General features: G+C 50.0%; 3 protein-coding genes across 3 annotated transcripts; all 3 read left to right on the top strand.

Moving 5' to 3' along the window:
* Positions 1-4,590: 4,590 nt before the first annotated feature.
* Positions 4,591-6,215, top strand: MIND_01311500 (uncharacterized protein; the record flags this gene model as incomplete). Its single annotated transcript, XM_037369570.1, has 3 exons — positions 4,591-4,805; positions 4,855-6,035; positions 6,085-6,215. Exons 1-3 carry the CDS (start codon positions 4,621-4,623, stop codon positions 6,213-6,215), a joined length of 1,497 nt encoding a protein of 498 aa, XP_037214068.1. The 5' UTR covers positions 4,591-4,620.
* A 938-nt stretch (positions 6,216-7,153) lies between these two features.
* Positions 7,154-11,540, top strand: MIND_01311600 (uncharacterized protein; the record flags this gene model as incomplete). Its single annotated transcript, XM_037369571.1, has 17 exons — positions 7,154-7,479; positions 7,553-7,620; positions 7,669-7,750; positions 8,803-8,869; positions 8,916-9,251; positions 9,296-9,444; positions 9,494-9,512; positions 9,564-9,642; positions 9,700-10,078; positions 10,124-10,178; positions 10,231-10,302; positions 10,351-10,450; positions 10,499-10,535; positions 10,584-10,665; positions 10,710-10,791; positions 10,839-10,882; positions 10,932-11,540. 17 exons carry the CDS (start codon positions 7,154-7,156, stop codon positions 11,538-11,540), a joined length of 2,586 nt encoding a protein of 861 aa, XP_037214069.1.
* Positions 11,541-11,864: 324 nt separating this feature from the next.
* MIND_01311700 (MYND-type domain-containing protein) lies at positions 11,865-12,819 on the top strand (the record flags this gene model as incomplete). The annotated part of the gene is made up of 2 exons (XM_037369572.1): positions 11,865-12,044; positions 12,118-12,819. The coding sequence occupies 2 exons, from the start codon at positions 11,865-11,867 to the stop codon at positions 12,817-12,819; spliced, it is 882 nt and encodes a 293-aa protein (XP_037214070.1).
* Positions 12,820-13,432: the final 613 nt, after the last annotated feature.

Genomic DNA, 13,432 nt, shown 5'->3' on the forward strand with positions numbered 1-13,432 from the left:
CAGGCCTTGTAGGTATCGGGGAGCGTGTCCTTTCGGTAGACCGCATTCGTAACGCCCCGGAGCATACAGTTCTTGGCGACGCGAATAAGGTTAACGTCGTCGTAGTGCGCGACTTTGTTGAGAGAGTCGAGGACCATGAAGTAGCTAGTCGCGTCCATGTCTTTGGTCTGGACGAAGGTTTCTATCTTCTGCTGCGCGATTTCGGCGTGAGCTTCCCCGCGGAAGGCCGCGATGAAGGCTTTCTCGAAGCCTTCGTACGTAGTATAGGCTGCGGCGGTACGGAGCTTCATGGCTTGGGAGACGTTTTCTTTCCACGTGACCGCGTTCCCGCCTTTGATATAGGAGAGTGCGTACGAAATCTTTCGCACCTCGTCGTTGTAAACATTCGGGTTGGCTTCGAAGGCCAACCAACAATCGGCCAGGAAGGCGTCTACTTTGCTGGCGTCGCCCGTGAACTCCTTAGGGGGAGAGACGGTTACTCGTGTATTTCCCCCGTGGGGCTGATGAGCCAAGTCCTCTCTGGCTTGGCGGAGCAGATCGTAGCTCTGCATGACTCCCTGCTGTACAGCTGCGTATTCCCCGTTTACTCGGGACAGCTCGGCCTCGAGGACCACTTGTCGATTCGTCAGGGCGGTGTTTTCCGCTTTGAGTCGCTCCATCTCCTGACTCGTTCGGACCAGATGGGCGAACAGGAACTCCTGTTGTTCGTTATGGCCCAGGGCCATGAATCGGGCACGTTCGTCCCCCTGGTTTGTGGGGGTGCCCATCGTACTGTCGTGCTCGGTAGACATTTGTCGCGCTTCTTGCGTTCGTGGGGGAGGCTAATATTCTGTCAACGTCGGGCTCGGGCCGTATCGGGGCGTCGGGGGGTCCAACTTCGAAGGGGTCTGGGAGCACGAGGGATGGGTATTCGCCCGGAGAATAGACGATATTAGCCTAGCGACTACATCTTGTAAGTACGGTTTTTATATGCCACGATATTAGGGATGGATCGGATGGGCGCCAGGTCCCAGGGCGGATCGGATGGGCGCTGCGTAGGGCCGCAGGGGTGAAGGGAAGGGGTTGGAAGAATGGGGGATTGTCGAAGAGGGCGGCGGTATGCGGGCCCGTGCGGCCTTATGGCCCGGACGGCCCGACCCGAACCGTGACACAAATAGGCACTGTTTCTAAACCAAACATAGCCCTTAGTTACATCAGGTTTTGGGCCAAAAAAACACTATTTTGGGGCCAGTTCAAACTGCCATCTCTATCAGAGATGCAAACTATGTGCCAGGACACCACATTCAAGGGGAGAGTGATGTCAGGGGAATCTCCATTTTGGCCTCCTTCAGGCCATTTGAGCACATCCCAATGTGTTGTTCTTGGTCATGTGCTTCCCACGTGTGTGTTCCTCCTACTGGGGCGCCTGTTCCCCGTCATCACATGCTGTGTGTGGTGGGCCTGCAATGGCCCGACACTAGTGCTGCAGCGGACGGGCCGATGACACTTTAGATCCTTGCCTGCTAGGACTCTTGTCGGAGCCTCTGGGGCTGCCCTTATAGACCCCTATTGGAGCTGTAGTGGTGAATATTTTACAAATGTTCCTACCCTAGCAGGGAGTACATTCTTATAAATTTGCCTACAATGCAGGAAAGTGGCATTGCAGGGTGTAGCGCTTACACATATTCCCTTACTCATTCCCTCCCTTATTTCCTTTTACTTTCCCTAACTGTTGCCATTGTGATCAACTAGATATACTGTTGTCCGTAGTTAGCAGTTCCTTGGTCAATACTATCATCATCCTATTCATCTCCCGCGCGAGACCGACCATCTCGCCTCCCAACCCGTGTGTCGGAACCAGCACATCTGCTCTCCGCCACACAGGGGCATTTGACAAATGGCTTTTCTATAGTTTGAGTTATATGATATAGACAATTATTAAGCTTTTTTTATTTTGTCAAGCTTATTCAAGTCATTTGATTGTTAGGAGTGATGCCCTTAATTAAATGTGATCAATGTGAAAACATTTTTTAATTGTCATCAGTGCTTTTAATGACTAGATTAAGCTACATCATTTTTGTCCTGATTAGGATGTATTCTCCTAAAACCTAGTCCACAGCCCTCATTAACTATATTACAAGTCTTCAGCCTAAAGAAAACTTGAAGGTGATTTGGATATTAACATCAGATGGTAAAATTTGGCTTGCCAGAGAGGGGGGGGATGATTGCAGGGGGGCTGACCAAACCAGTATCAATGCAAGGAGCGGGGTGCGATGAGAGTGAATGATGAGAGCAAGGCAGGGAATGAGTTGGTCATAGTAGTGCTCGATGCGAGAAGAAGGCTCATCCTCTAGGAGGTGCAGAGACTAATCAGCAACCCAGTAGAACAGGTGTGCTCCGCTGAAAATCATCCAGAAAGGGGGAAATTCCATGAGCAACATTGACACAAAACAAAAGAATAGGTGCCTGGGTCCCACAGCAGGGGCCAGGACTTGAGGACAAAATAGAGGCAGCAGCCCTGTGCGATAGAAATTGGGAAAAGACATATAATGAAGTTAATCCAACATGTACTGCAACTATATGAAGGGAGGAAACAAATGTTCCAAACTTTCAAACACAACCAAACACAGAGCCACCCAAACAAGAACAAAGAACACACAAATGAATTAAAGATGTCCTTTAGCCTGCACACATGATTGTGGTAAAATGTTTGATGGACAGCAGGAAGGGATCCACATATGAGGCATAAGAAGTGTTGGGAGATTAAAATGCACAGCTGAAGCTTAGCTTGAGCTCAATAGCTAGATAGAATTTGTGATTGGAAGGACGACTGCAAGAACACAGGAATTTCTAAAGTCTCTGAGAAACAGGGGTGAATGGGCCACGCCAACTCAAGACAAGTCGTTCCTAGGGATGGGTGATATCATGGATAAGACCTGGCCCATCCTCTCTAGTGCTAGTGCCAGGCTACCAAGGCCTGCAACATGCCAGCTCATTGACTCAGGATTACTAGTAAAACATGGCTATTGGTGAAGGGCTAAGGGCTCAAGAGTCAAAAATGTCACACTTGTTTAAAAAACCATTTTATTTATTTTTAGGTGTTAGATCATGGTATTAACAATAGGATTGATAGCACTAGGATAAAGTGATCAATGTGGAATGATTTTTGATGTGCATCAGTAATTATAATGAGCAGGTCAAGATATATCAATTTTAGTCTGATTAGGATGTGTTCCTTTACCCTCACAGGCCTACCTAGATGTTTATCTGGGTCTTCAGCCTGAAGAAACAGTAATTTGCCTTTCTATATCTGGTAATAGCTTAGTCATAGCTGTCAAACTCATTGAGATATTTACAATTGCGTACCCTGTACTCTATCACTTAGATGGTCTATTATACTCCTTCTCTCCATGTAAGGAGGAACCACTGACTTATTGGGCCCTGACAACCAGATTCAACTCTCACACTGATACCTACAAGGGACTGTTGTACTAGGCCCTTTCAGCTTGACCTCAACCCCACTTGCCTAGCTTGTGGGTCTGATAATTCATCTGTTTTGTTCTGGGTATATGTTTCTAGAACGAAGCCTTGCCAAAGCCTAACAGTTTGCCCCAATACATAAGATCTCTCACCAGAGTCTGGTCACAAACCTATTGCTCCTTTTAATCCCATCCTGGATCCACCCTCAGCTCCAAGGGGCTGTCAAGATTCAGAAAATGGATATAGAGGTGAAAAAAAATTTCCAGCCCTTCAGGGACCCTCCCTCTTACCATATCGGGTAATGATTTCCCACGATTAGATAAGATTGCTAAGGCATGTGACCAATTGATGGGATCAAAACCGCTGATAAAGGTAATATTTTTGTGTTAACTTTACTATATATATTGTAAAGAGGTATTATATGATGTTCTCAGCCTATATGGGACTATATCAGGTCATACATATTACTGGTCATGTATCACCAGTAGTGTGATGAGAATGTGACAGCCTGTTATTATTGCACCACATTGGGCTTATTAAACCTTGCTTATAGGTATATAAGATGGAATATATATATAGAATACAGTAGCAGATGCACTATAGCTGTTTTTGAGGTGTCCCTAGCCATATTTAGTTAAGATATAAGAAGCAGTAAATATTTTTTTCTAGGGCTTGGGATCCTCCCTATATCCGTGATAGGCATCTTGACAGCCCCTTGCTCAGCTCATCAGTTATTTCAACAAAAATAAGCTTGTCTACAAAGCTACATCAGGAAAACCAACATAGAGACTTTTATGAGAGATTTTCCATATAAGGAAATATGGTATTCTAACATTACATAATATTAACCAAGATGTTTCTGTGTCATTTGCACTAAAATTGGCTGAGATATGATCAGTTATATAAGTAACCAAAATGATTGGTATTTTTTTTCAAAAAATCTGAATGAAATGATGCTTGCAAGAACAAAAGCAAGGTGGCAGATACTGCACAGCTGGGGACCTAACTAGTAACGGCTCCGGTATTAGTGAGCTTCTGCGTTTGGGAATCAACTGTTACATACATTGGTCCCGGCAATGGATAATCTTATCGTGAAACTTTTATCGGTAACGGTTGTCACAAGCCGAGACCCTTGCTTTTCGACCCCCAAGCTTCATTCCGATGGTCACGACAGAGCTTCCGGAGGATGTCTGGCGGTGCGTGACGGACGCACTATCGCGATCTGAACGTGCCTCCCTGCTGTCTGTCAACCGTGCTCTCTTCAACATAGTACTGGATGAGCGGTACCAGGAGGTGAGATGGGAGAAGCTGGACACGTCGATGGCCTGGTCCCTCGAGCGACTCAAGTGAGTCACATCTCGGACTTGGTTTCATGCGTCAAACACGACTGCACAGAGCTCCGAATATCGCTCGACGCGTGCGCCGGTTGTTCATCCGTGCCTGGTTCATCGACTACCTCATCCAAAAGGAACGACTGGTTAAGCCGGCGTCCTACGCTGTTCCGAGCCGGAGCTGGCTTGCTCCGCTGGAGGAATACCTCAACGTGCCCCCGCCCTCCCCGTCAAAAACTTTCAGCACGACTGGTGATGCTTCGGCGGGCGATATCCTGAAATCCATGACGGACGCAGTGAGCCTTATGCACGGCGTGGTGGAGTACAGCTTCGAATGGCGGGACTTGGCCCCCACACCGGAGACAATGCGCTTCGTCTCTACTGCCCGGACAGCATTTGGGAGCACGCTGCGAAAGCTGTGTCTCAATGCGCAGCTCATGAATTTCAGCAGCCTCCTCTCTGGGTTCGACCATCTCGACGAGATCGACCTCATGTTTGATTATGACCAGGAGAGCTGGGAAACGGCGATCACTCTCAGACGGACCATTGCGCCGTTTATCAACCAGTTTTCGGAGTCGCTTCGGGGGCTGAAGATTGCGTCGTCGTCAAAGGGGGACCAGGCGCCGCTGTTCTATGCTCTGACGACGCTCCTGAGCCAGCTGCGTTACTTGTCGATTTCCCTTCCATTCAGTTACGCAAAAGAACCAGACGCTGTCCTTGCCATGTTGCGAAACCACACAACGACACTGCGCGAGCTGGAAATCATCCGCTTGCCAGGCCTCACGACACGCTCGCAGAGCTCGTGGCCACAGCTTTCTACGGCGCTCGCGTCAGAATCAATCGCATTCGCGGTCCTCCAACGCCTAACGTTATCACCGCTGGCCACTTTTGACCACACTCTTGCATGTCTCCGTCATGCTGCTGACACGCTGACACATATCACGCTCGTCGACCTTTTCCTGGACTTGACGGAGCTGGAACAGGTGCTCCGGATGTTCGTGCGGCGGCCCCTGGATGGGGGCCTGGAGAAGCTCCATATTGGGCTGAAGACGTTGTCATTGCGCATGTTTGAGCTGCTTGTAAAATACGCGCCTGCGCTCCATACGCTGTATCTGGTGCTCCCAGAAGAGCGCTCGCAGGAGCTCTATGGGTGGGGTCAGCACGGGACGAGCACGGACCACGCAGTAGACACTCTCATGACCGGACTGGAGACCGTTACGCTGGACTGGCGGCTGCGGGACATTGGTGAGTGACAGCAAATCGCCGAGTGAATGATGACGGCTGAGCTGTCTAGGTGTGTGGGACAGGCGGTTTCTTGGTGCGACTGCTGCAGGCAGCCCGACTGTTCGCGAAAGCAAAGTGTCTGAGCTGCTTATGTTGCGCATTCGCAGTGTAAGGTTGGTCCGTGGTGTGCGTTATAGTTAGGATCTAGCCTGCTAGGAAAATCACAAAAGGCCTCTGCCAGGGAATACCTTGTTCAAAAAAAGCGTAAAGGACCAAAAAAGTCTCAAAAGGCATCAAGAAGAACAACGTAGGTGGTCAGTCTGGAGGGTTCTTGCCGCTCGTAGCCTGCTGGCGCTTGTGGGGGAATGATTGTTGACTTCCGACTCCCATAAGACAACAAACACCTTTTTATCGCGCACCTATATGGACTCTGAGTAGGCGATCTCGTGAGGGCTGCTCTTAGCTAGCGACTTGGAATAAGGCCAAACAAGGATAAAAATACCGTGATCCCATACCAAGTTCACCACTCAATTCAAGTAGCATGCGCAAACCCGATTTCGTATTCTCTGTCAATCTGTCCGACCTGTTTCACTCGTATCGACGGTATTCCTCGTCCGGGCCATGTTCGATTCAGAGTCGCAAGTGACCAAGCAACCTAGTCAGGGAAAGACCGTCCTGGACCAGAAACGTCTCCATTTTCGTACCTAGTCTTGACTGATTGCATACCGCGACCAAGTGCATAATTGCATTACAAACCAGCCAACAAGTTGGTCTAGATTATGTAGTGACTACAGTCCTTATTAGCGATGTTGTCCAAACCGTTGCATAACGCCTCCTTTCCGAGGTCTTTTAATGTATCATTTACGGGTTTTCCGTTCTTCGGCTGTTCAGAGTGTAAGAACTTGTCAGGGAAGCGAGCATTAGAGAGGGCCAATAAATCAGTTCGAAGCCAGTTTGGGAACAAGGACGGTCGGCAGGAGGTCGTGCCGACAGGCCCATCAAGTCGCAACACAACTCCAACGCTCACCTAAAGAGCCTGCGCGGAGCTGTCGCAATGCTCAGCCTCACTAGTCCACCCCTCCACCTCAGAAGGGCGACACGTTTCGCTCACGCTCCCCTCCGCTTCTCTTCTACCCGCCATGAGCCACCTACACGCGTTCCAAAGTTCTACCGCATATTTTCATGTTGATCCGCGTTGGCAATCCGCCCCGCCACCGACCCAAGAGCGCTTTGAATTCGCGTATCCTGCCCCAGCAGCCTCATATGGCCAGCTATATCCTCAATACGACCAATATGCACAGTATGCGCCCGGTCCAAGCTATCCACCACCATCGACAGGTCAACCTCGTGGTGTTGGTCCTCCTCGAAAGCGCCAGAGGACTGAAGATGAGGTGCCTCAGTCCGCTGGATACTCGGAGCCGGAGGGAGACGAGGGATTGAGACCACAAGCAGGTGGCGCGAAACTGTCAGTTTTTTTTCCTCGATTTTACCTTCATTTTGCTCTGCATCGATCGCTGGTTCTCATATGCCACAAATAGCCCCGGCGCATGTGGCCACTGTCGCAAGCTGAAGATGAAGTGCGAGTTCGCGACCGATGCAGACGGAGGTAGGATTACATCTTTTCGGTTGCTCTCCAAGTTAACCATGAAGTCAGAAACGGAAGACACTTGTCGCCGTTGCCAGGCTACAGGCCATGTCTGTATGGTAGAGAGACGGAACCAACGGAGCGCACCAAAGTGAGTTGATAACTCTTGTTTTCGATTTCCCCCTTCATTCTTGGTTTTCTGCTCCTTTCCAAGAAGCTTTGGAGACGAGAATTGACATTCTCCATGCTGTCTCTCCTCCCAACTTTCTCCAATGGATGGCTCAGAAGACTATCCTTTGAACGGGGGAATGCACCATTCGTTCATCGAATGTACTGCTTTTGTAGCCTTCCAACGGACTACCTCATGTCGCGCCATGCCGGAATTTACCACGGTCCTGGCATTTCACCGCGACGGCAACTTGGACGGCTTGCATGGCATTGTCCTGCATTCGATTCGATCCTGTGGAGTCATTCTCCGTGATTCCCCATTTCCCTTCCTTTCGGAGGATCGTCTTCTCCGTATTGGGGTCCGTGTCTGCCACGCTCCCCCCATGCTACAGCAGTTTTTACTGCTTTGGGTCCAACGCGGCGGGCCTTGCATGTCGCCGGGAGGCAGTCATCAAATGTGGCTTGATAAGCCCAGAGGAAACTCGGCTGCTACTGTAGCCTCGCAGGCGCCGCCTCCTCTCCGAACGGCAATGGCGCCTACTTTCTTTTCTCAGTTTCTTTTCCACACACCCCGTTCCGTTGTCGTCTGTCTGCTATCTGGCACGGATGGCATCACGAGTCCCGCCATGGCTTGTGACACAATACTGACCCCAGAGAACTTTTACATCGGGCTGCAAGGGCCGATAGTCTTGCTCCTATTGCCCTTGGGTTCCTGCATTTCCCATTCTGGGATATAGGCGTTGTTACTTTCCCGGGCATTGCGATTGTCGTATAAGGGAGTGTGATATCGACCCACCGAATGGCATCCGGCAGCTGAATGTCCCGTTCACCCATAAGCGACACTATTTTATTTGCCGATTGCCCTTCTTCAGAAGTTTTAATCTCGCCGAGATTTTTACGTCGCTCTTCTTCTCTGCTTTCTTTCGTCTCTTGCACATCACATTCGTCGATGTTGCCTATTCCGTCCCGCGATTCTTCACCGCCTTCTTCTCCGTCTTCAAACAACTCTGACTTACCATTTGTTTCGCCATCTAGCAAGACCAAGTATCTTATGGCGCAAATTCGACACAAAGACGAGATTATTGAGTCGTTGCTGAAGCAGGCAAGTATTCTTTATTCCTCAACCACTTTGCTCACCGTTTTATTAGATTCACAATCCATACACCGCAACTCCAATGTCCATCGCCTCGTTCCGCATGGCCAGCTCTCCTTCCGACGCCAACGATGTCGATGTCGTTACTTGGCTTTCCCAAATGAAAGCCAGTATCCCGCCAGATGCCCCTTCATCAACTGTCTTGCCGCAAGACGACGCCACGTTAGAAGGCGAAGAGACAGGGGGAAACGAGCAAACCTCAATTTCCTTGCCTGCACCCAACGCCCCTGTAGGACTCATTGCGCAGCTCAGTCTGGCCAACAAGCGCAGGTCCAAGAACAATCTACGCGGGGCGGATGGGCAGACCGGGGACGCCGGTACCAGTGATATCGTGCGTGCCTTCTGCCAGACTCCCTTCCAGTCTCACGCGACAAGGTACAGGGTGTAGCTAGCGCGTCATACTTCACACCTGGGCCAACGACAGACCTCAAGAAGCGTGCACAGCTCATCCATCAACACAGTCCCCCGCAGATATTGATGCATGGACTGGTCACGTCTGAGGATGTCGAGAAGCTCTTCGAAATGTAGGCCTGTTTTTGAGTTCCCCTTCTGGTATTGATGGCTGATTGGTAGATTTTACACCCATATTAATGTTAGTCTGCGCCTCTCGGCGCTCTGCATCTGCTAACGCAGTCCTGGCTAGCCCTTTATCAACTTACTAGATCCCGTTCTCCACACGCCGCAGAATACATTCGGGCGATGCCCCTTCTTGTACACCGTTAGTGAGTTAGCTCTTTTTCAGACCCTTCAATAACATTACTGACATCCGCAACCCTTAGTTTGTGCTGTCTCTTCGCGATATTCGACAGAAAAAGCCAAGATCTACGCTGTCGCTATGCATTTCGCGAAACAATCCGCTGCAACCGCCTTAATTGATGGCTGGAAGTCCGTGGAGCTCTGCCAGGCGTATGTCCTTTTAAGCCTCTTCGCCGCCCCAACCGGGAAGTGGGAGGAAGACCGCTCTTGGATGTACGCCGGGCTGGCTGTGCGTTTGGCGACGGACTTGAATCTGGATCAGGTCCCGAACAGCAAGCCCGCAGCCGACGAGACCGCGGAGCGAGAGCAGCTTAACAGGACAAGGGTTTGGCTGATCTGTTTCAACCTCGATCGGTCATTGGCAACCCAGTTTGGCAAGTCGGCTACGATTCGCGATGAGGAGTAAGTTCCCTTCTTTTATTGGTGCAATGAGCTTATCTGTGGTAGCATTTCTCGTCACCAAACTGATAATTGGTACGCCAAATCGATCTATAACAGCCCAGTCAGTTGTATCTTGTATGCCTGCCGTTCCAATACTAACCACAAACTTGCAGTACGATATCCACCTGTGTTGCTTTACTGGTCTAATGCATCTCGTCACGCGATTCTACGAGGCACTTAATCAAGTATGTCTACATTTGCGTTGGCTGCTCAAGTCTAATTCCCTCTCGTAGCGTGGTGACCTGTTGGCGGTGACCATGAACCATGATGATGATCTTACACGGTTCGCTGAGGAGTGGGATGAGCGGCTACAACATGCTTCAGACATGAGTGGTAGGATTGCTTGTAGTCGCCTCTGTTTGCTGACAGCTTGTTGGACAGACCCGACATGTGCTCTCCGCCGCAAGCTTCTGTCGTTGTAAGTACCGTCGTTCTTTGACTAAAGGTGGATTTGAAATATCTGCAGCCGGGTTGCTTACTCGCGTCTTCTGATGTATTCCTTTGGCTTGCAACACACATATTCGGCCAATCGCATATTTCTGTCCAAGGTAATTTGTTTATTCTCCGTCTGTTAAATGTTAACCTTTTCTAGTGTCTGGAATCGGCAAAGGACGTATTGCGTGTCATGGTAGACGACTTGTCGCCCACAGGTTTCCTTCGTTATGCTCCAGATGGTCAGCCACCCAGTTATATCCCTCAAAATGAAATTGACCTTCCACAGAGCATTTCACCATTGCTGCCTTTGCGTGTGCTTGTATTTTCAGGGTACATCTTTCTTTCAAATTCACACTCCCCAGCTGATCCCAATATGAAGCTTTTCCGACCAGAACATGCCCGCTGGCTCTCAGTTGACGAGGAGAACCGGGCCATCGACCTTGTGACTGGGCTCATTCAAACCCTGGGCTCGCCGGAAACGGCACTGGACGACAGACACGTGCCGAAGCAGTATGCGCGGTTTCTCGCGAGTGTTTTGGCCAGACGGAGACGAGATGGGCCTGCAAGCGGTCATACGCCGGTCCAACCTCCCCCCACACAGCTGCAACAACAACAGACACCCACACCGCCGTCGTCAGCTACATCGAGCGAATACGGCACTTTGTCGAATGCGTTTTCGAATTTTTCGAGCGCAGCCCAGTCTTCGCAACATGTCGGCGGCTATACTGCTGGTGGCGGCCGCGTCTACAGTGATGTGCCGTCGCAGTCGGCATTAGAGGAAACGCTGCTGGACCTACAACAGCTACTTCCCGGCGAGGAGCAGCTGTTCGCGGCTGCCTTGCAGAATACCAACTGGGGCTTGATGGACCAGACTGCGTGGCTTGACTCGTCATCGTATTCGCCATCGTCTGACGGCTCGAGCGGGCTGCAGTCGCCGTACCATGCCCCACTGGCAGGGCTACAGCCACTTGCCCAGTTTGCGCGATAGATGATGCCCTAGACCTTTCGTTTTCTTGCCTTTTGATACGTATACACGTAGTATTATTCCCGTTTCTTGGGTCTGGGCGCTGTTTGTAGCGATGTGTGTACCAATTTTTGTATTGTAGCTATCAAGTACCCCTCTATATATGAAGACAGAGTCTTTTTGCATTGGCTAAACTTTAATATTTCACATAAGCATCCGAAGGCTCTGATCTTTGAAGCTGCTTGTTTCCCAGAAATGAGTCGTTTCCTCAGCAAGTATTTGGTCTTTAACCATTCAGCCAGCCAGTAGTTACTGTAGTACATCAATTCTTTTTGATCACGCTCCACCATGCCCACCAACTCGAAAACGATATCTGTGAACGGGAGACAATACAAACTGTCCGAGTTCCTGCCAGAGATGACCTCGTTGGCAGACATGCTGGCCAAGAACGCGCATCTGACGCCAGAAACGGCACTGCCTCCTGACACTGATTTTTCCGATGTGGACCACCAAGAGGTGTATGCCCAGGTGCGTCCCCTTCAAGTTTCCATGTGCTGTCCGAGGTGCTATCAAGGCTTTAGTCTGACTCTGTTGCACTTAGATTGGCGCCCTGGGAGTACTGCCACGGGAAGCGCTAGACATCTTCTCAAGTGTGTTTGCCGCGGCTCATCTCCCTAACATCGCTGCTGCATTGCGCCGACTTTCCGCTGCGACCCAGCCGCGCGCGATGACCGCAACGATGCATATATTCAGTCTGATCCCCGACCCGAAGCACCAGCCATACTTGCGCAAGTTTCTGCGGAACACCGACGCCTCAAAGGGCCTGGGAAACATCATTGCGGACGGGCTTATTCGTGGGCTGACCTGGGGCGCCCCTGCTGGCTTCGATGCACACTGCACGCTGATTATTCATACGCTGTTCTGGTGCGACCCCACCGGCGACGACGGCAAGGCCTCCATCGATGCTGCGATCCGCCACAAACTCGCAAAGGCGTTAGACGAAATACTCGCCCGGGAGGATGTCCAGGCCATCCCGCGTGTCAAGCGTGTTGACATCGAGCGTTTGCGGGGACTGCTGGACCCCGTTGAGGCCATGCCGGCCGCGCATTTCCTCGACTCGACGCGGCAGCACTTGGAGGGCCAGGTGGACATGTGTGCAGGCGATTCGCTGGAGCGCATGTGTGACGAAGAGCCTGCGCTCGTCTGCTCGCGATGCAAAGTTGTCAAGTATTGTGGGGCGGCCTGTCAGAATTGGCATTGGAAGCACGGACACAAGGCACATTGCCACCCGACGAACTATTGAGAGTGGTCAAAGAGTGGTGCGGGACAGAAGAAATTTTGAAACTGTACTTATATACTGAGTTGAACATGTACAAAATTACATGAGAAAATTGAAGGATCGACCTGTTCAAGTACTACTAGCATTGTTGTCTCCCTAGATAGACCCGTCGTCGTAGTCTCCAACTACACCGGTGTGGGATAGTAAGTCGATCCCTCTGAGACTGGCTTGTGTCTGAGACTGGCTTGTGACATGGCACAGACATACTACTTGGAGGGATAATCATTCTTGGCATGTCAAGAGTACAGCATATAGTCAGCTACCAAGCAGGCAGACTCTTTGAGTTTCTTCTCCTTAGATCCTCCTCTGTTAAGTCAGCTTGATTTGTATTTGCTTACTATTATTCACTCTTTGGATCCTCCCATTAATCTGTGATTAAAAATTGGCTAAAAATTTGAAAAATTTTAAATAAATTTCTTCTGAGTAAAAATTAATTTGAACTTTCTTCACCAACTTTTGTCTGAAAAATATCAGGGAAAAAAAATTAAAGTTGTTTACCCAATTGTTACTAAGAAAAATGTGGAACTATATACAGATGAATCACCTGAACAATAACACTGGTAGCAAAAGCAATAGG

This window comes from Mycena indigotica (genome assembly GCF_014461135.1).
Source record: "Mycena indigotica strain 171206Taipei chromosome Unknown Mind.scaff0014, whole genome shotgun sequence".
Taxonomy (NCBI): domain Eukaryota; kingdom Fungi; phylum Basidiomycota; class Agaricomycetes; order Agaricales; family Mycenaceae; genus Mycena; species Mycena indigotica.